We start from the raw sequence: 21,126 nt of genomic DNA on the forward strand, positions 1-21,126 counted from the left end.
AATTAGCTTCCCAACCCTAAATTTGGTGCTCAAAATGTAAACAAACACATGGTAAAATAAGGGTCTACTTTCCCACACTGTTGTAAAGGTGTGCATGTTCTCCAAGGTGAAAGGTCGAGACCACAGGTGTGAATGTTACATGGAAACACAACCAGGGGGTTTAGTCTCATGTGTGCAATAGAAGCAAGATCATAGATGATAGATAGACATAGATGATTATGTTGCATGTGGAATTGGCTGGAGAATAACATTAATTTAATTGCCATATTATCATTATTATATTATTGTAGTGTTAAATTTAGGTCTGTATTTGAGCTCTTAATACACTCGGCATCTCCTGCATTGTTTTGGATGACAATCTTGTTTAATTGTTGTAGGTGTTCCCTTGCCTGCGTTGCATGTGGGCGATGACATAGATACGGTGCAATTTGGAAACACAGCTGCCTCTTTGACCCCATTTCACGTGCTGCTTCTTTATGCAGAGGTGAGCGAATGTTGTGAGAGCTGATGGAGCACATCTGTTGAAGTTAAGTGCCTCCTGCCCGTGTGGATTTGTGTCGTTTGTTCCTGTCTTGCAGTGCCGACTGCTGTTATGCCAACAATTTCATTTACATGTATTTTTAGTCAGTGCTGGGTGGATGTGTGTCTACTCTCTCTCTCTCTCTCTCTCTCTCTCTCTCTCTCTCTCTCTCTCTCTCTGTCTGTCTAGACGGGGCAAAGGCAGCTTAGTTGACAAGCTTTAGTTTAGAGTTTCTCTAGATGTCCCCTGGCTTGGTGAACTGCGGCCTTCACCCTGGCCAGTTACTCCTAGTGGACTCTCACAGTATGTTGATGTTGATTGTATTAAACATCAGTGGGGAAAGTTTAGGTAGAACACACACGCCTCTGTTGTGGTCCAGGGTGTCCCTTCACGACATGTTTAATGCCAGTTAACCCTGCACAGAGAAGGTATAAACAGGGAGCAGCTCTGAGGAATTGTTCATGTACTAAAGTGTTTTTGGGAGTGAAGTATCAAGCATGCTATCATCAACAGACTCTAAGTGCACCAAATGGTTTGTTAGACTGCCTGTCTGCCAAGCCTACGTCTCAATTAGAGCATTTTAGAGCAGAGCACAAGACAGCATTTTCAACTGCTTTCATTAAAATGCAACAGTTTGACTGTGGCATTGCATCTTACAAATGCAGTGCCCAGTTGGCAACAGTTACAGCAACTTGTAGTGGCACAACACCATTTTTAAAACACTTTCCACTTGTCTGCATGATCCCACACAAACGTCTCTTTAACACAAACAGAGTGAAGGTGATAAAGAATGAATAAGAGCATTGTATCTAATACCAACAGGGTATTTAGGTCTTAGTCTTAGTCTTTCTTTTTATGTTAAACCCCCCCCTCCAGTAAAATCAAGTGTTTAACCTTGTAAACATCTCCATGTGCTGTTTTTCATGTGCTACAAGACACATCAGGGACAACATCAGCAGTCATCTCCCTGGCTGGGCCTGTCTGCTTTTAAACTGCAGTGTACCAAGGACAGGCTGAACAACACGTTTTCAGATTGGCAGGTTTGAGACGTCACAAACCTCAGGAGCCAATCCCGTTAATGAACGGGGTGATGCTATGCATATCATTATGTGTAACCGATGGCAACCACTTCGGCGATGTGCGGGCCAGCTGTAACCATCATCGTAATTTTTGCAAACTCACTACTGACTGCTAATATTAACGTTGCTACTACTAATTACTACATTTCAAGCTAGCTGAGTTTCAACAAGTTGCCACTAAACGACGGCAGAGACGTGTTTTGTTTTCACGATGGAGGGGGCGGTTGGAAATGCGCATAGTGGGCGGGGCCTATGAAGATTCTGTCATTTTTAATGAGGGCGAACAGACACAATTTATTATTTCAAGCAGAACATTTTATGTCTTAAAACATGACTGGAGCTGCTCTTTAATATGAATTTTGTTTTGTAAGTACCAAAAGCCCAGGCCTCAAAAGAGTTGGTAGTTTTATGTTTATGGTGGAAGCTGTTTTTGCCTAAAAATACAAACCAACCTTCCATAAAGTACATTTATAAATCAGTTTGCTTTTATTTTTCAACTGTAAAGTATTTACTTACTTATTTAATCCTCTTGGTTCCCTGTGGAGCATAAGGCTGCGACTATCTGCTTCCATCTGGTCCGACCCTGCGCAGCATGTTGTGCCTCGCCCCAAGTTAGGTTTGTTGTATTCAGTTCGGAGATCACAGCTCGCTGCCAGGTTCCCTCGTTTCCTCTTTCCAGTCCATCTTAAGGTTACTTTAGGAAGACGGTCCTGGTCCATGAGGACACGTTCAAGCTTTCGGAGCTGTCGGTGTTAAATTCCCAGTACCATAATCCGACTATGTTCAGTATTTGTTGATCCCTATTTACTTGTATTAGATTAAACTCGACATCTTGCTGTAATAGTTAGAGGAGGACTAACCAATAATGCCGTGCAAAGAGAAGTCTGCAGAGTGTTTGTAGGATCTACTGGTCGGGAAATTAACACCATAAGCACAAACATCATCACGTAAAAAAAAATGCATATACAAATGCAAAAAAATTTGCGAACGTGTTTAAATTATTTGTCTTATTTTCTTCATCTTTACGGTAGAGTAAACCTGGTTTGCTACATCCAGTTCTGGAGAAATATCCCCTTTGTTCTGTACGTTTATCTCTGAAACAGGAATTATCATGGTAACATATTGAAGGAGCAAGTGAGTCATGAAAAGGAGACTAAAGAGGAATTGCTAGGTCAGTAACCACGGCTCTCTTGTGTAAAATTTGGGTTAGAGCCCAGAGATAACAACGTTTTAATCAGGCAGTGAAGGAATTAGAGGCTTCTTGCTTCATGTACTAAAAAGGAAACTGGAAGGACACCGATGAATATTAAACACGCCCGGCTTTTAGATAAAGCAGAGAGGAATATTGGCTGTAAACTATGCCTTTGTTCACGCAACAAAACAACTACGACTATAAAGAATCGGCACGAACATCACACTGTGGGAGAGAAGCTGCACTATTTTTGGCTGAAGCTAAGGGAGTCTGGGAAATCCGTCCAAAACAGACAAGTAAAGTCGGTCACAACATCTGGCAGGGCAAGGCTGTCCTGATAGCCTCGAGCACGATAGATCCCTGCCTGAGTGCATCGAGGGGAGAGGAGCTGCAGTGGCTCCTTTGAATAATCCATGCGGGGTCAGATGGACCACTGTGACACGTTATAACAAGTATAGTTTTATACCAGAGTTTCCCTGATTAGACATCTGATAGTAGATGCCACATTAAAAAAACAATATATTACAAAGATATCGATGAGGGTAAATTAATACAAGAGCAGAAAAAAAGAAGGTTTCGCTTACTCTTCCGTCTCCTAAAGCTGCCCAGGGAGCTTTATGTCTTTCACCTTGATGTCAGACAGGCCTATAAATGTCAGCCGGTGTATTTTAGGCTCCCAGTGGTGGAGAAATAAAATACAGTTGGGGAAATATGATCCTCAACTTGAAGATATATTACGTCCAATCTAGCAGCAGAATTCTGCAACCGTTTCTAAATGATCAGTTGTTCTGACATATTAATGTATGTGCAATTAGGGATCACAGTTATATAAAAGCAAATGTTTGTACATTGTGCTTTTATTTTGAAAGGACGACCCCTGCACTCCCGCTGACAAATAACCAGTCACACATTCACCCCAGCACGGACCATAAAACAGACATGCAAGAATGATGCGTTACAGGCTGATTGTTCACCTGCTGGGCTATAGGAACCATTTTGGATCTGTTGCATAAGACTCGGAAAATTGTGTTACCATAGCAACAGCAATTTGATGAATGTTTCAGTGCCAGCTGTGTTCAACATCTTAAACTTGGCGTTGTGTCCCCACAAAAAATCTGAATAAGCTACAACAACAGTCTAGACGAGATGGAGTGTGAGAGTTGTGTTATTAGGAAGCAGGATGGAGACGTGATTGTACAACAGCTGCAGTGTCCTCGAGCATGTCTGTCTGTCCATCTGTCCTGTGTATGTGATACAGATTGTCTCAAAGTTCACAATCATAATTCTTGCAGGATTAAAGGTTACGCTTGCCCACATTTTTGCCTCTTTTTAGTCCAGACAAATGTGCAGTATTTGTGCTGGATTCCAGCTCACACACACAGACGTCTAAATCCCACCCAGAACGGCCAACGTTAACTGGCACAGCAGTGACCCCGTGGCAAGGGCAGCCACACATAAAAAACCTGCCACAGGCGTCACTCAAGATGGACTCTAAATCTCGTTGCACTTAACTCCATCATAGTACTCTTACATCAGGCGTGCCTCGAGATCAGCACAGACTTCTTCGCTCCCTGGTTCCCCTGTGAATGTGAAGCCTGTTCCTTATTCATGTGTACACTCCTATCTATAAATAATACAATAATCAAGACATGTATTCTCTCTAATCTGCGGCAGCGTTCGCCTCATCAAAACAAGATCTTACAGACGTTAAATAAAAGCAACAAGACAGAAGTTGTCTGTGGAGATCTTGTGTGTAAAAACACAGTCTTCACAGATGCTGTAATAGATTTGTTTTCCTGTCTGGTCCAGTGCGCGTCTCTAGATCAGAGCGACAACCTGCTCATATCCATTTCTGCTGCCGTGCAATAACTGTTTCATCCTTCCACACTCAGTCTGTGACAGCACAGACGCAAGATAAAACAAATGACGCATCAATCCTCGCTCTGACTGCTGCTCGAGTGACACATTTTTACAGACCCCTTCGCTTGATCCTTCCAGCTGTGGGGAAGCCCAGGCTCTAGGTGTTAGGACTCCTCATGACCCCATTGTGCATGTTCTCTAGCCAGGGTGTCCTCGCTGCTGATGTGACTCACTCATGCAAGTGGGTCACGCACCCTCAGCCCGTCTCACACTATGACTGATAGTGCTGCGATTGTAACTTTAACATGGTTTAAATAACTTAAACAAAACCATGTTTGGTCAAATTGATTGATTCAGTTGAACATGCTACTAGAGCATGACACATTGGTTTGTTGATTACATTTTAAAGCCTTGGGCTCCACATTTAGGCCATTACTATCTTGGTTTTATAGAGACAGAGGTAACCATAACTGTATCACAGAATGTCTTGCATCGCTACATCTCTATCCTTTATTTTAAGACTGTTTTTATTGTCATCATAGCATTTAATCTCATCTTCATCTACAGCTAAAGCTACATCTCTATCCTGGTTGACAGGCTGTCTTTGTAGTGACTTATTAATCCCAGGTAGCCACTGCCTAAAACATACCCTGCTTTATTGTCTATTTGTCTCTAAATAGGACCATTATATACAAATGTATCATCACGCTATATTGAATAAGACCTGGAACTTGCAATTGGGACCATAACTCATTTGGAAAATGTTAACAGAGGTAATAAATCAGCTGAGCGTTCAGGTCATTTTCCCAGCTGGTTTTTACACTCCGACTCGTTTTTTGCAACCTGTCTGTCTCCCCCTGCTGGCCATTAGAAACACTGCAGCTTTAAGGCTTTCTGTATTGGCTTTGCTTTTTAAATAAGGAGGCTACATCCACTTCTTATACACCGTCAGGTTGGAATATAACCACTTCATGTTTTATGTAGTGTTCCTGAGCCTTCTTTGTGACAAAAAGTAATGATCTCGAAGATTTTCATTTAAATAAACATCTGTTATGTATCGCCGAATGAGGTAACACAATGGTGATTGAGTCTATGGCCCACTGATGAAAGCCTTTGCATTTGCAGTATACAGTATTATTATGGACTGGGTGTCTGGTGTGACTTTCGCCCAGTTAGTGACGCGTTTTCCATCAGCCAGCAGTGGTTGGTCTGCCAGAGAGGGTAGACGGAGCTAAGCGGCTGCTTTTCCGGTCTCTGCGAGTGTTGCGAGTAAACAGTAATCTACTATGGCTGAACAAACAAAGGGAAGATGGATGACTACAGATACAACTTCAACAATAAGTGAAAATCCAAAGAAAAAGAAACAAATTTGACGCTCAGATGAAGGCAAACAGTCTAAAAAGGAAAGCGACCGTCAGCCAGGAAAATCAAGAGTTACAACCGGAGCCAAACCCGGGGACGTCACACATGCAGCACTGTCTGGATATCTGGGAAGTGTGCTCCCGCAATTACCGTTTATCGCCATAGGTGCTGCCATGGAGAACGAAACTGAGATCTGAGATTATAACTTTAAACGTTTGACAGAAACAGCCAAATTAAATCCGTTTAGAATCGTTTCTCCAATATTAATTAAAACTGACAATTGTTACAATAGCTATATGGTTGGTTTTGATAATGTAAGTGCCAAATTCCTTTCCTTACACAGGATGACTCGTGTACGTGCTTGAGCCTTTTTGTGCTCTTCTCCTTCACTCACCTTCTCTCCTCTCTCCCTCAATGATTCCTCTCCTCCAGATGGCAGCCTCTGACCAATCAGACACGTTGTTAATTGCTCATAAATTATTGTTGTTGTCTGCATGGTTTTGTTTCTTTGTTTAGTTTCTTTACAGTTTTGTTTTGGAAGTAAGCGTTCCTTAGACCTCGAGACTGTCATAGTTCTGATTAATTCAAGACCATTTTTGGGCATGACATCACGTTTATGTTGATGGTCACAAGGTTGAGCCGACCCTCACGTCGACCATTTCTCTAGGCCTTTTGGTACAGACAGACAGAGGGCAGCCGAGAACACGTCTGCTGAAATGACTGTTGCTGTCTGCACTGTTAAGCAGGGAATCGGCCTCCGAGTACTCAGAGGACTTAAACAACATTAGGAGACTAAGTTTAAGATTGATGTCTGAAAAGTCTGTGGATTCAAACTCATACACTGAAACTGATTTCAAAACTGACTCTCATACTGAGCAAAGCTAGACAGGATTGAGCAAATCCACATAATCTGGTTAAAATATGCTTAAGCGGCTTCCATCCATCTCTGAAAATCTCCATTTTTAATATTCTAATCCAGCGCTCAATTGTGAAGCAGACAGTGCTCAATAGTGAAACCCTTTTGCTGGATCAATACACTGCGGCCTACTGGCCGAGCTCTGTGCAAACAGAAGCTGCTCTCTGACTGAGAAGGAGGTGGATCATAAGGTGATTTATGGTGAAGTCAAAACTCTAGAAATAAAAGCACTACAGCGCTGCACAAAGAAATACTGACGATGTGTAATGGGCTGCTTAATTGCAAACCTTTTCAAAAGCATCAGTCACAGCCTGATAAAGCTTTTACTGCTACACTGAGGAGAAAGTTTTACTGTGCTGCTGCTTTTCTGTTCTGGCTAAGTGCGCTGCGTAAACACTTAAAGGCTACATGAACCTCACACAGAAGGTTTGGTGGTCAGAAAACTCCTGACCCCTTCCTCCTCTATTTATTGATTTCTGGCCTGTTTCTGCTGAGGGTCATGTCAGGACCAGATCCTGCTTAGCATACAATAAGTGAAGCAAAAACACCTGTGATAGGTCACCAAGTCATTAACGGGGAAACATGTAGGTGTCAGTATTATACTGACATGTATTTTCACACTACAACACATCTGAATTCCTGAAGAAATCCAGGATGTGGGTGGCTACTCGCAGCTGCCCTACATAGCATTCTTACCTAACACACTCTACAGAGAAATCGCTGAAATAATAAGATTTTGTTTAAAAGCATTTTGCAGGGAACCCTGCAGAGTGACCTGTTTTACAGAAAAAAATTACCTTCAGGGAAACAGCTTAATAAAAAGCAGTCCTTTTTTGCACCCCCAGTGTATCACAGCTTGGTTGCACAACACTTTCAGCACCACGGACAGCACCGGTGCTGAAAATACAAACCTTTGGGGAGGAGAATTGATGGAAGCATTACAGCAATACTCAGCACACATGAATGTAGCCACAGGTGCCCTGCTTATTTCCTGCGACCTACTTCCAATCCTTTTAAAGCAAAAGTAGCCAGAAGACCACAAAGTCTTTAAATATAGTTTGTGCGTTCAAAGTGCTTTCAAGCTGAGGGAGGACTTTTGGTTCACCAGTTCCACATATGATGTAACTATTTTGAATTTCATGTCCGAAATGTAGCTTATTACCTCTTAATTATTTGTCTGTAGGATTATTGGTCTTTATTCTGATACTCTACCTCGAATGCTGTGAGGTTTAAAAGCACTGTGGTCGATATTAGTGACTATTTTTTCACACAGAGTTGATGCCTCCGTAACTTACTTTCAGTCAGGAGGAAGTTAGCCTTTCCACAGAGTAATTTCAGGGGCGTTATTACTCTTGATTAATCCCCAAAAGACTCAGTCTGACTTCATATTGCTGGACAAATAATTAAAGCAGTTTCCACGAGTCTGATAATTGCTAGACTTTCTCCAAATCAAGCTAATTCTGCCTCACAGCACTTGATGCCTCAGATGTTTGCTCATGCTATTATAATTCTAGCAATAATTATCATTATACATAATCCATTTTAAACAGAGTCAATACTCAGTAAACTTGATGCCATTGGTTATAATAGGGAATGTTTCAGATCATACGAATGAATGGGGCCTCACACATCAGTCTCCTGCAGGACTGCAGACTGAAAGCCCTGTGTGGTCACAGTGAAGAGCAGGCCGTACACTGTGGCTCCGGGCTTTTACTAATCCTGACAAAGCTATTATTTGTCTGCTTCTGCGATTTGAACTGCAGGCACATTCCCTTTATTTAGTTTTCAATTTCCAAGAATTAGTACGGAGCGTTATAGTGAGAAACTGGGTCAAAATGTGTGTATGCAGGGACTCTCAGTGAGAGAAAGAGACCCAGAGAGAGTGTGTGTGTGTCGCGTTCCAGAAGTCACTTTCATTTTTCATCACAGACAAAAACACAAACACAGATTAAAAAGCTTTATTCAAACTAGTATGATCAGGCAGAACATTTAAGCCAAATAAGCAACATCAAAATCCGACAATTAACTCGACTTCAAAATAAAGCAAGACCATTCTCTCCCATACTGTCTTTGATCCACTAAGTGGGATGGAACTGGATTACGGTTTTTGATGCAACTCTCGAAGCATATTGTACAATCTGACTGGCACGTTAGCCGAGGAAAAACTGAGTACACAAATGAGAGATAACACACTTTTACTATGCCGAGCACAAGCGCCCCCTGTGCCATTTGATCACAGTGAATACAGATGATATCAAAAAAGTCTAAGTATAAAAAACACAAAGTATAAAGCAGTTTGATTTACAGTAAATGCATCTACTGGTTTGAAATAGAACACCTGCTCTGAGACCAAAAGGCTGAGCCCCTATTTAACAACACTTGAGTTATTTAAGGTATTTTATCACTGGGGTAACTGTAATTTGTAATACTGAATGACATGCCTTGACTTCATTCATAAACAGTCATGTATATCTTTTACAATGCAGAAGGCACGCAAGGAGCTCATCACATGTGCAACTTTTTAACTCTTTGTTGGAATTGACCGGTTTGGGCGTCGATTGGACACAGAATTGTCCTCAAAGCAAGAGATCCCTCATCATGCGACATCCTCAGTCTGACAGGCAGACTTTGGTCATGTCGGGGCGCCCAGGAACAGTGAGGTTCGATTTCCCTGACTCAGATTATGTAGCTCGATACATGTGGAAATATTCTCCAGTGATCGTATTTAGATTCAGTGCATATTTCCAAAGTGCTATCATCTGCGTAATACTTTCTAAGCACTGTCTATGTGTTGTTTTTTTACTGCAGAGTCAGCACCAGAATACTGCAACTATAATTACCACCATGTTCTCCGTCTCACAGTCCAATCTGCCTACCTCACCCAATTACATTTGATCATTTAGCACCCTAATGAGCGGTTCTAATAAGCTCCTTGTTTCTGAGAAATTAAAAGTCCTGGGCTTCACAGCAGCGCAGCAGCGCTACCTTTGAGGTCATGAAAAGTACTCTTGTTTCTATTTTAACTTATGTACACTATCAAAACAACGTCATACGCACCAAACTACAAATATGCAACACAAAATGCCCTTAAAGAAGCTCACAAAAGCAGCATTAAAAGTTAATACATAAAATATCTATAAAAACAGGAATATTCATAAAACAACACCTTGCCTGGGCCTTGTTTTCCCTCGCACCGTGGCAAAGATAAATACATTTTAATATTCTTACTCTTTTCAATAAACAGAGGATTTGTTTTTACAAAATATTATCTAAAATTTCCATTATTGTATTTTCTTACGATTTTTGATTGAGTTCATATTTGAATTGCCAGCTTAATCGACCTGGTAAAAGTCAAGGAGAAATAGGTAATAGCTTATATTAGTGTGATAAGGGAAATAAATTTGAATTTTATTTTGAAAAATATGTTTGAATGTTTTTCTAGCAGCTCGTTCTGGCCCCGTCAGTCAGAGCGCCTGTCGATAAGGACACACCTCCCCCTTTGCAGAGGACGCAAGCTGAAATACTCGTTTTTGAACACGATCATGTTTCAGGTAATTCAATATTGCTGTGTGATTTGTGCCTGCCCAAATACAGCCGGATAACTGCTCCCCCAGCCAGATGCTTTATAAGAGCACACATGTCTACAAGGTATAACCTGATGTAAGGTGTCAGACCTCATTATCTTTATAGAACGACAGTATCTACAATCAACTAAAAAGAGAAACCGTGTATCTCCTAGGTTTGTTTTTTTCCATTTTACAATTTTCTTTCATTCTTTTTTTGTCTTTTTCACACATTCATCACCGCTGAGTACAACAAACATTGTAAAAAATGAGAATGTAAAATCAGATCATTGGTTTTTTCATCGGCGAGTAACAGTAGACAGTAGAAATTATTATTCAAAGAGGAAAAACACCAAGTGCAAAGCCTGAATCGGTGACGGAACCAGCTACAGTTCAGGATTTATCAGAGTTACGGAAGAATAATATTTACCCTGATTTATGTGTGTGTGTGTGTGTTTCAGTAGGCGTGTTTGAACTTTTTGCTTACAAAACTGTTGCATGATGGCGTCTGATGGTGTCTAGAACTACAGCACACGGTGTAAACCTCGGAGAGAAGGCAAACTTGTCCATTGAGGAGTTTCAAAGCGTTAAGGAGGGAATGATTTACTACATGAGGCAACTCTAGAAGAACGTCCAAATATCCTGCCACTAAATGATTTATAATTCTATGTCCAAATATGTTGTAGAATCATGCAGATTCATGCTTTAAAGAGAAAAGAAGGCAGAAAGCTGAGGTGATTCCTGGTCGATGTTTGGATGTTTGGATGAAGGGGGGGTTGGAGTTGGAGCAGGGGGGACTGAGGGAGGACAGATGTTCTACATCTTCTTTGTGAGTCACAGGGACAAACTTCAGCCAGAGACTCCCATGAAGAGATGATTATATCATGGCAGTTCTCTTCTGGGTCCCTGCGGAGAGACGGAACACAGAATTAGCAGCAACAGGAAGTCGACCTCGATATAGAAAGTCCTCACTCATGCAACAGTGGATCGTGACTGGTTACTGCCACCATGTCGTTGGGGTTCAGGGACAGTGAAATTCAGGGCTACGTCAAAAAGAACTTCTGTGCATTTTTTGTCGTTTTTTTGAATCACGGTTGTTGGTAATTTCACCAAATCATACACAGAAATACTGCACATAGCTCAAATCAAATATCACAAAGCTTTAAGCTAAAATAGGGAAGCAGAAGGTGTAATTAAAGCATGCACAAGCAGGCATCACAAAGTGCTATTTGGTATTTGGTGGGCCAATAATATATTAAAACTACAAAGGGGGGTTCCATATTATTTTAGGACATATCTGAGACATGCCCGAAGAGAGTTCATGTGCAGGGATGTGGAGATAGTTGACACAGTCTCTGCTCTCAGGTATGTTACACGCTGAGAACCTATTTGGGACAATTCATCCCCTAATCCCCTTTTTCCGGTCTGTGCCATCACTTTGCCCTGAATCGCCGCCAAGCCAGCCAGATGTGCACAACACAAGTCTGACAGGCGGCCAATTTTTATTCTAATCTCAGCTCTCAGGAAGCTGATAGGTTTTTCTCACTTGAGAGACTAGCCAATTTATATTAGAGTGCTCACAATAGCATGGCACTGGAAGAAAAAAAACAGAGTATTGTATTTGTGAGGGACAGAGTCTGACCTGGGACAAATGGAAATATTTGATTCTGCTCTATTTAATCAGGAGAAGGCCGATAGATAACACCAACATTGGGAACTGTGACAGTTTATCAAAGCAGATTTTTGAGCCGAACCAAGAGTGTATACCAAATAGAGAAAGGATAGAAAATGTCTACACAATTATAGTGGCTCTACAGAATGTAGTTAGCAACCAGCATACCTCCAGTTGTAGAATGGACTTCCTTTCATTTTGAGTACTTAAGAACAGAAAAAAGAGACAAGTTCAGTGGTACGCGTGAAACTCAGACGCTCACACAGTACATACACATCATACACGCATTCCTCTCTCTCTGTCGTCATGCACCTGCGCAGCCATGCATATTCATGTTGTTTAATCTTTCAGGGGATCACTTGTTTCAGTTTAGTCTGCAGGTCCAGCTGCACAAAAGCAAACAACATCTGGATCGGCTGCAGCGGCCCTGCATTGATCGCAGTCTACTGAGTGCAAACCCCCAGCATGATGCATCACACACACGGCGCAGCTATACATCTCTTGTCCTTGAAGAGAACTCCCCCTTTCCCTGCCCCCGCCTCCTCCTCCTCCTCATGTCTGGGCTTCTTTGAAGTACCCCCCTCTCTTCTTACGCCCACTAGTTATGCTCTGATTGTGTGTTATGCATCTGCAATAAATGACCTACATACTACATAAGACATGAAATAGTGGCACAATTCCAGTTTGGGGGTATTTGTTTGGCCTAATTATGCAATGAAAGTGCAGAGAGTTCGCTTTAGAAATACGCTGGTAATGAACATGATTATGATATACTGATGCATCAATGTACAGCAGCCTTTTAGGGTCTGCGCTGGCTGTTTTGCAAGGGGTCACTGCTTTAGAATTGTGTGATTTTTGTGCAAAATACGACGCTGGAATATTAAAACTGAGCTTAATCAGGCATCCAAATACCCACAACTTTAAGCCTTTACCAGCCTCTTTAACTCCTTTCCAGTAAAAGGCCCGAAGTGTCTCTGTGTGTAAAATACTTAGTTAAATATGTGTGAAAGTAAAACAATCAAAAAAAGACAGATCAACACTTGACACATATTCTAATTTTGCACCTGACCTACTATAGAATGCACACAGAATATAATAGCTCATCTTTGAACCTGTGAAAATAATTAGCCATACCGCCAAACACACAGACCATTTGTACAAGAATTGCTCCCTAAAGACACCCACTAGTTGTCAAATCAACACTTGTTGTAGTCCCCTCTGTGTTGTCTTTAGACATTCCTAAACAAACCAGTGTTCCCCTCGTCCCAGTCTCATTGACAGCCATCTTTTTATTCATACGTACCTCCAGCGTGGATGCTCTGGAGTCTGTGGTCTCGCTGGGCCCTATGCTTCTGGGTATACTCGACACAAAGTACCCCGCTCCTTTAGGGATGATGGGCTGTCTCACCACCACCTTGCCCTTCCTGGTTTCTGCGAGGAACAAACTGTACCAGTAGGCATCGCTGGAGATAAGGGTGGAATCTGCGATGGTGGAGCTCCTCTGGCTGATCACGCTGTTCCTGCTGATCACGCTGTTCCTGTTGTTCGGGGGCATCTTGATGGCCTTTGGTTTTGGTTTCTGACACTTGAGCACAATAATAACCAAGATGGTTATCAGTAGCAGGAACGACACGGCCCCTAAACCGATTACCAAGTACAGGTTCAAGTCTGTGAAGACGTCATACTCTATGGGCAACTCTGTGGTCTCTGAAAAGGACATGACATGCTCTACTGTTGATATCTTGATGGTGACAGTGGCGGATAGAGCGGGTTGACCGTTGTCTTTGGCGACAATGACCAGCCGCTGTACTCTCGGGTCTCTGTAGCTGAACATCCTTGTTGTTCGGATTTCCCCGTTGTACTGATCCAGGCTGAAAAGGGTGGAATCTGTGATCTGCAGGAGCTGATACGTGACTCGAGCGTTCTGCTCAGAATCTGCATCAATAGCGATCACCTTGGCGACCAGGTGCCCCTTATCTGTCGACCTGGGTATTACCTCCTCCACCACGGAACCCTGCGCCCGCCAAGGCGACACTATTAGAGGAGTGTTGTCGTTTTGGTCCAGTACTATGATGTGGACTGTTACGTTGCTGCTCAGCGGGGGAACACCAGAGTCTCTCGCCTCGATGTGGAAGAGGAACTCCCTCTCTCTCTCGTAGTCGAAGGTCTTCAGGGCATAGAGATCGCCGTTCTCCGGGTTGATGGAAAACAGCATTGACATGGACGTGTTAACAATCTCCTTCTCCATTATGAAGTAAACCAAGTACTGGTTCTCGTTGAGATCTGGGTCAAACGCGCTAAGAGATGTCAATAGCGACCCTGGTAGATTATTCTCTACAACGTGGATCGTGTAAAAAGACTGGGGGAACGTGGGAGCATTGTCATTGATATCCAGGATCTCTAAAGTGATGGTCTCGTTTTCAGATAAGGGCGGCGAGCCTTTGTCTGTCACCCTTAAAGTGATGTCATACTTGCTTACTTTCTCTCTGTCCAGTGGCTTCGAGACCAGCAGCTCAAAGTAACCCTCTGAGGACTTGTTTAGGAGGAACGGTAAAGACTTTTCCTGATTCAAACTGAGTTGTACTTCCCCGTTTCCTCCAGAGTCCCTGTCTCTGACGCTGATCACCGCAATCAGCGTCCCCACAGCAACATCCTCAGTCAGGGAACTTTTCACAGACTTGATGGTCACTTCTGGGTAGTTATCATTCAGATCTGTGATAAACACAGAGACTTTACAGTGTCCGGACAGCGGGGTCGCCCCTTTGTCCTGAGCCTGGATGTGCATCTCAAAACTCTGACTCTCTTCGTAGTCGATCACCCCCTTCACCTTGATCTCGCCTGAGTTTGGATCAAGGGTGAAGAGCTCCTGAGTCTTCTCTGAGGTGTACAAAGTGTATGAATACACCAGCTGAGCGTTTGTACCTTCATCCAAGTCTGTTGCGTTTAGGGTCATGACCACTGTCCCTGCAGCTGAGTTCTCTGAGACATTCACTGCATAAACCGGCTGACTGAACAGGGGGGCGTTGTCATTGATATCCAGCACATTAATAACGATGCTGGCTGTGCCTGAGCGGGGAGGCACCCCTCCATCCACAGCGGTTAAAATCAAATTATGGATTGAATGCTCCTCTCGGTCCAAATTACCGTTCAGCACTAAATCGACATATTTGGAGCCATCGCTGCCAGTTTGAATATCAATGTTAAAGAATTTGCTCTCACTCAGATAGTACGTTTTGATTGAATTCGCCCCCACATCCGCATCCACCGCGTTTGTCAATGAAAATCTCTCACCGGGAGGGGTTGCCTCCGAGATGTCCAAGTGCATTGTCTTTCTGCGAAACAGCGGCGCGTTGTCGTTTATGTCCATGATTTCTAACTCGATGTTGAAAATACGAATTGGGTTTTCCAGTATGACATCCATTTTCAGAAAGCACGAGGTTGTTTTAGTCATGCATATGCTCTCCCGGTCTATCTTCTCGCGGATTAACAGCTCCCCCGTTTCTTTGTTGATGTCAAGGTAATTTTTGCTGTGAATGACATCGAGTTTCGCGCTGCGTTGCACCAAACTGCGAACATCCAGACCCAGATCTGTGGCCAGATTGGCAACAAAGGAGCCCTCTTCCATCTCCTCCGGTATAGAGTAGCGAGTGATGGAAAACGCACATCCCCACAGTGCAACGAATGTAAAAACCGGCACGGTCAACCGTGTCCGTAAAGGTGCAATGAAAAGCGCCATCATTGTGGTATTTTTAAATCTATAAAAGAAACAGATCCGTCCTTACGATCAGGTTGTCTTCATGTAGGGGAGCGCCGGTGTCATTCTCGCCTCCACGAGTTGTAGCTGCAGATGCAGTAGGCCATGCACGGTACAGTACCGCTGGAGGAGCGGGGCTCTCACACCACTGCTCTGCAGGGGCGTAGCCTGCTTCTGTGTGGGCTGGTCGGGTGGCCTATCTGAAAGGGGTGTACAGGGGGAAAGTGTCTTACTAGAATTCAGGAAAAAAGGAAAAACGGTATTTTGAATTCAACATTTTGTGCAGCAACCACATTTTATGTATTTTTTTTATTTTAAAATATAAAAAGTACAGTTCGAGGATAATTTGTTTAGTAGTCTGAGGTCCAAGGCAGTATTATTTAATGTACGAAGTTAAGAATTATATTCTTCTCTTAAGTCTGGAAACATGTGCCTCACAATGACAAAGTTATATTCTTGTGCATTTTTTGGGGGAGATTTAAAGTCGAGGTGATATAAAAAATGTAATTTTAATCCTTTTAGATCACATCCCCGGTAATATTGTGCATCTATGTGACAATATAGGCCAAAAAAAATACAGAAAATCCATTTCTTCGTATTCTTATAACAAAATCCGATCATTTTTTCTTCTGGTAAAACTAAATTTCACGCATGCTTACGTAAGTTAGCACCAAACAATTTCAACCAGTCAATCTGCAACATTTAGCCGCAGAGCACCAAGAACTCTCGGTCAGTTAGCTAACTACTGCGCTGTGGAGAACGTCTGTCTACGCCCACTTCTACGATCAAATCAAATCCCTCTCATGATATGTCCTGCCTGCACGTCCTGTTTCACTCGGAAATACGTCACGATACGGAAGCTAGATACTCTCGAGATGCTGTTTCAGCTCGACTTTAATTTCTCTTTATGGAAGCCCTAAGCGACATGCATCCACACATTTTATTTACTCAGTTTTTCCATGATAACAGAAGTCATTTACATTTTTTTTCTCAAGATCTCGACTTAGATTTCTATATTTTTAATTCACTTGCACTACTGTAACGTCAGATAATCATTATTCATATGATCAGAGATCCAAAAGCACAAAACAAACATAGACATAGGCTTAACTTACCTCATTAGTGTGAGCAATGGCAGGATGGCATGTCCTGGTCTGTAACATCACAGTGACCAGCCTGTTGTTTTCTTTTCTAGATTGATGCATGTCCACTAAGGGCTTCAGTATATCTTTACTGTAAGCATATTTAAAGAAATAGTTGATCAATAGTTTTTATTTTGTCTTAAAAAATCAGTTAATGCTGAATGCCTGTCTTTAAAGTACATGATTTTGATAGTTATTTAAAACAGCATATCACCAGAATCTACCTAAAAGTTTGCAATCAAAATATCACTGAATGAGAATCATATGGGAGCACTGAAAGAACATTGTTGTTGTGGTTCCTTTATTCCTTTGATGGTAACCGCCAATATCATAATGTAATATTATAAGATGCTCTTTATTTATGGCTGATGATGATATGGCTGACAATAGTTTGTGAAATGATGTCACCCTGTATCTAATTTTTGGTCTAAAAATGGAGACGTCCGAGGGTGTTTATTGTTAGGAGAGATTCCAGTGAGATAAATACAGTTAAATGTTTCACTTTATATCTCATTAGGTAAATAATAAGTGGACTTTATAAAAATGTATGAGGAATGTAACAATGTGTAGGCATTTCTCAACCGTCACGGAGCTTTTGCTGTTTTAAAATGTGCTGCAGTGATGCCATATTTTTAAGTTTCATACTTTCTTTGGAGCGACCTCCAGTAAAGCTCTACACTGGGTAGACCGACACTGTGCCTGCAGAGCCACAGCTGAAGCAGCTTTTACTTCCTGTCATTGTTTGTGCTCGCTGCCATATTTTAATGTGATTGGTTTCCCAAACTAAAGGGATTGTAACCGACATGATGGCTGATAAGACGAGGAGGGTCCTCAGTATTCTTTTCCTTTAGCTCCACCCAGTGACTGTTCAGAGAATTACAGGAGGATCTGCACTTTAACCACAACAAACGCTCATTATATTATTATTTATTATTATATTCTACCTAATACTAAATTAAAGTCTGTTAATTCACCTACTTTTGTTTTTGCCACGTAGTCTGCGCTCAAAAGAAAATGTGTGTAACTGTACAGGATAGAGTTATATCTCAGTGGTGTAAGGTTTATTATAGAACCCTGACATTTGTGCCCAGTAAAGAGCTTTATACTACTCTGGTAATGTTTTGACATGATGTCAGGCTCAGAAGGTTTGGCATTGGAATAAGTATGTGGCCTACAAACAAATTGGATGTAAAAACTATCAAAGGAAAACTGTAGATGAAATGTAAAACATACTCACTTAGGTCACATAAAGATGCCAAATAGCTTTGATAAATGTAAAACTCCAACACTGAAAGATAGTTAGTTTTAAATACTTCATATCTATTGCTGCTTTATATCACTTTTTGAATTAATTCAAGTGAAACTGACCAGAGAGATACTTCCATTAATGACATGAAGACCTAACGAGATAAAAGGCTATAACACCCAATCATCTCCCTGAAGCCATCCACCATCCATCAATTATTTCTACCTGTTCAGGGTCAAGGGCGGGCTGGGGCCCATCCCAGCTGTCATTTGGGCGAGAGGCGGGGTACACCCTGGACTGATCGCCAGTCAATCACAGGTCTGACACATAGAGACAGACAACCTTTCACACCTACGGGCAATTTAAAGTCATGAATGAACCTAACGAGCATGTCTTTGGACTGTGGGAGGAAGCTGGAGAACCCACACATGCACGGGGAGAACATGGAAACTCCACACAGAAAGACCCACTTCGTCTGAACCGGGATTCAAACGTGGCACCTTCAAGCCGTGAGGTACTAGCCACCGCACCACCGTACATACCATAAGTATCTTAATAATTACATGTCAACATTTAAAGTAATGTAGAATTAGTAAAGAACAAAGGTTGAGGTGCTGCCCCTGTATTTGAAGGCGAAATACACAAGAATCAGGGCTGCTTGTCAGTGCAGTAGCACTGTCGCCTCACAGCTTGAAGGTGCCACGTTTGAATCACGGTTCTGCCTTTCTGTGTGGAGTTTGCATATTATCCTCGTGCATGTGTGGCTTCCTTCCACAGTCCAAGGACATGCTTGTTAGGTTCACAGGTGACTCTAAAATTGCCTGTAGTCATAGGTTTGTTTTCAGGTTGTCGGAGAAACCCTGCTGATGTGTCGTTTTTACATTATTTAATTGTGATGTCGTCTATTTATTTTATTATCAACTTTTTATTGTTTTCTGTCCATGTCCATATGACACATACCAGGTGCTACATGAAAGGAACACCATCAGACATCCACCTTTACTATATAACAGTTTGTAGAGTATAGGGAAGAGGGGAAAAGTTAGAAATACAGGCTTACATGAGACATGAAAGTACCAATTTCATGTGTCCATGCATTTATTGTGAGTGCACATGAGTGTTAAATAAAGTTTAAAAAAAAAAGAAAGTCAATGTTTGCACGGACACACATTTTTAAGTAAGTAATATCAGAGAAAATGTATCTTAACACTTCTCATGAAATAAAATGTTGGATTCCAACATGCACACCAAGCACAGCACAAACAGTACAAGGTATCTGTGATGGAAAGGCCCCCTCTAGTGGAGAAAAAAGGGACACTCATCTGCTGAACCAGGGATGGAGAAGCTGTGAATTGTTGGGAGACATAAGAGGGAGAAAAATAGAAATAAAAAGCACAGAATTGGACCCCGAACAGAATCATCATGGCAGAGAAGACGGACATATGCTGAGTGTCTCTGACTGTAACACATGGGACTTATTATGACTGCTGAGCCTGGCTGTTTCTGGTACGGGTTGTGATACAGTCAAAGATAAATCTTGGCCTGATTATCTGTAATTATTGGCAGGATGTAGTTGCGGGCCTATCTGGATTTGAATTTCAAATTCCTGTTGGTCTCTTAATGACAGAGATATATATTCATATTTTCCTCAAAGGTTTCATCCCTCTGACTCAGTCTTCAGAGACTTCAAAATACATCAGAACGTGGCCCTCGGCACCCGGCTCTTTGAACACGAAGCAGTTCACTGAGGCAGGCAGGCTCCAGACCAACGCTAACCCCCTGGTCTGCGGTAGCTCAGATAGAGGTTGTGGATCTTGTGGATTATATCCAGAGCAGAAGCTGAAACCCAGAGTTTACTGACCAGAGCATTAAAGGACGCGATAACGGTCACTTCTTTATCCCCAGGCTTCATACACACAGGTGTCCGTGTCAGAGAGTTAGGCTCCTTATTTGCCTTTAATTTAGCCGGCTTGACTGTAATGACTGGGCCTGAATTGATTTTAAATTGATGGTTAATTCCAGTCCTTTTCAGTGAGTCAGATCGTTTAGCTCAGCTCTGCAGCAGCTAAATAATGTCACCTTTTTAGTATAATTGTACTGTACTGAGCCATAATTCCAGAATACCCTGATTCTCACTGATTGGTCCCTCCTGACTCTCTGCACAATTGCAGACTTACAACATATAAAAGTCTAACCATTCTTGGCTCTGACTCTAATAACAAACGTTACTACCGAATAAAAGTATCATCCTTTTATTGAGCCTTATAAATTCGGAGCTGACTTGCTCACAGCCGACACATCCCTACAATCTTGGCAGGAAAAAAATAAGATGTAAATTGTGCAGTGGGATTGATCGTCGGTGTCCCAAAAATAAGACTCCGCGGTTCACACCTCTGACCCCCTTGGAGAAAATCTCAGCCTCAGCACTTTGGCACAAAACGACTGAATTTGCAAATAGCTCTTTTACAAGCGCCGCGCAAGGTGGGCTGCAGACGCATCACTCTTGCTTTAGAGAGAAACCTTTAGCAGCACGTTAGCTCATTTGTGCTCCTTCTGCATTTTTTGATCGTATCTATCCCCCCCTAAAACTACAGTCACTGTCATTCACACTGTTTACACTGGGCTTTGATATAAATGCTTGATTGCTGTAGCAGTTATTTCAGAAGAAACCATCCAAAACACTTCAGAGTTGTGGACAGATTTATTGATATCGATATATACTGTACATAAACTATATACAGAGTGATTGCCCAATGATAGATACAAATCTGGAATGTATAAAACATATCACACAACAAACAATCTGAGTGTTATTGCAGT

At 42.1% G+C, this 21,126-nt stretch overlaps 1 protein-coding gene across 2 annotated transcripts; it reads right to left on the minus strand.

Moving 5' to 3' along the window:
- Positions 1-8,872: 8,872 nt before the first annotated feature.
- On the minus strand, positions 8,873-16,017 carry LOC138604571 (protocadherin alpha-C2-like). 2 transcript variants are annotated; one of them, XM_069676522.1, is made up of 3 exons: positions 13,468-16,017; positions 12,333-12,369; positions 8,873-11,398 (listed from the first exon to the last, which is right to left on the minus strand). In XM_069676522.1, exons 1-2 carry the CDS (start codon positions 15,901-15,903, stop codon positions 12,358-12,360), a joined length of 2,448 nt encoding a protein of 815 aa, XP_069532623.1. In that variant the 5' UTR covers positions 15,904-16,017; the 3' UTR covers positions 8,873-11,398; positions 12,333-12,357. The 2 variants fall into 2 exon arrangements, with proteins under 2 accessions (XP_069532623.1, XP_069532614.1); XM_069676513.1 differs by lacking the exon at positions 12,333-12,369.
- Between the last annotated feature and the right edge of the window lie 5,109 nt (positions 16,018-21,126).

This window comes from Semicossyphus pulcher, unplaced genomic scaffold (assembly GCF_022749685.1).
Source record: "Semicossyphus pulcher isolate SPU_LCO1_2020_fin unplaced genomic scaffold, fSemPul1.0.p SCAF_10, whole genome shotgun sequence".
NCBI classification, from domain to species: Eukaryota; Metazoa; Chordata; class Actinopteri; order Labriformes; family Labridae; genus Semicossyphus; species Semicossyphus pulcher.

What these genes read in the sequence shown, in the direction of transcription:
- LOC138604571 (XM_069676513.1), bottom strand. Translation starts at nt 15,903, where the DNA reads ATGATGGCGCTTTTCATTGCACCTTTACGGACACGGTTGACCGTGCCG. An exon ending in CCAGAGCATCCACGCTGGAG is followed by an intron (nt 11,399 to 13,467) that starts GTACGTATGAAT and finishes GTCTCTCCGCAG; the next exon opens with GGACCCAGAAGAGAACTGCC.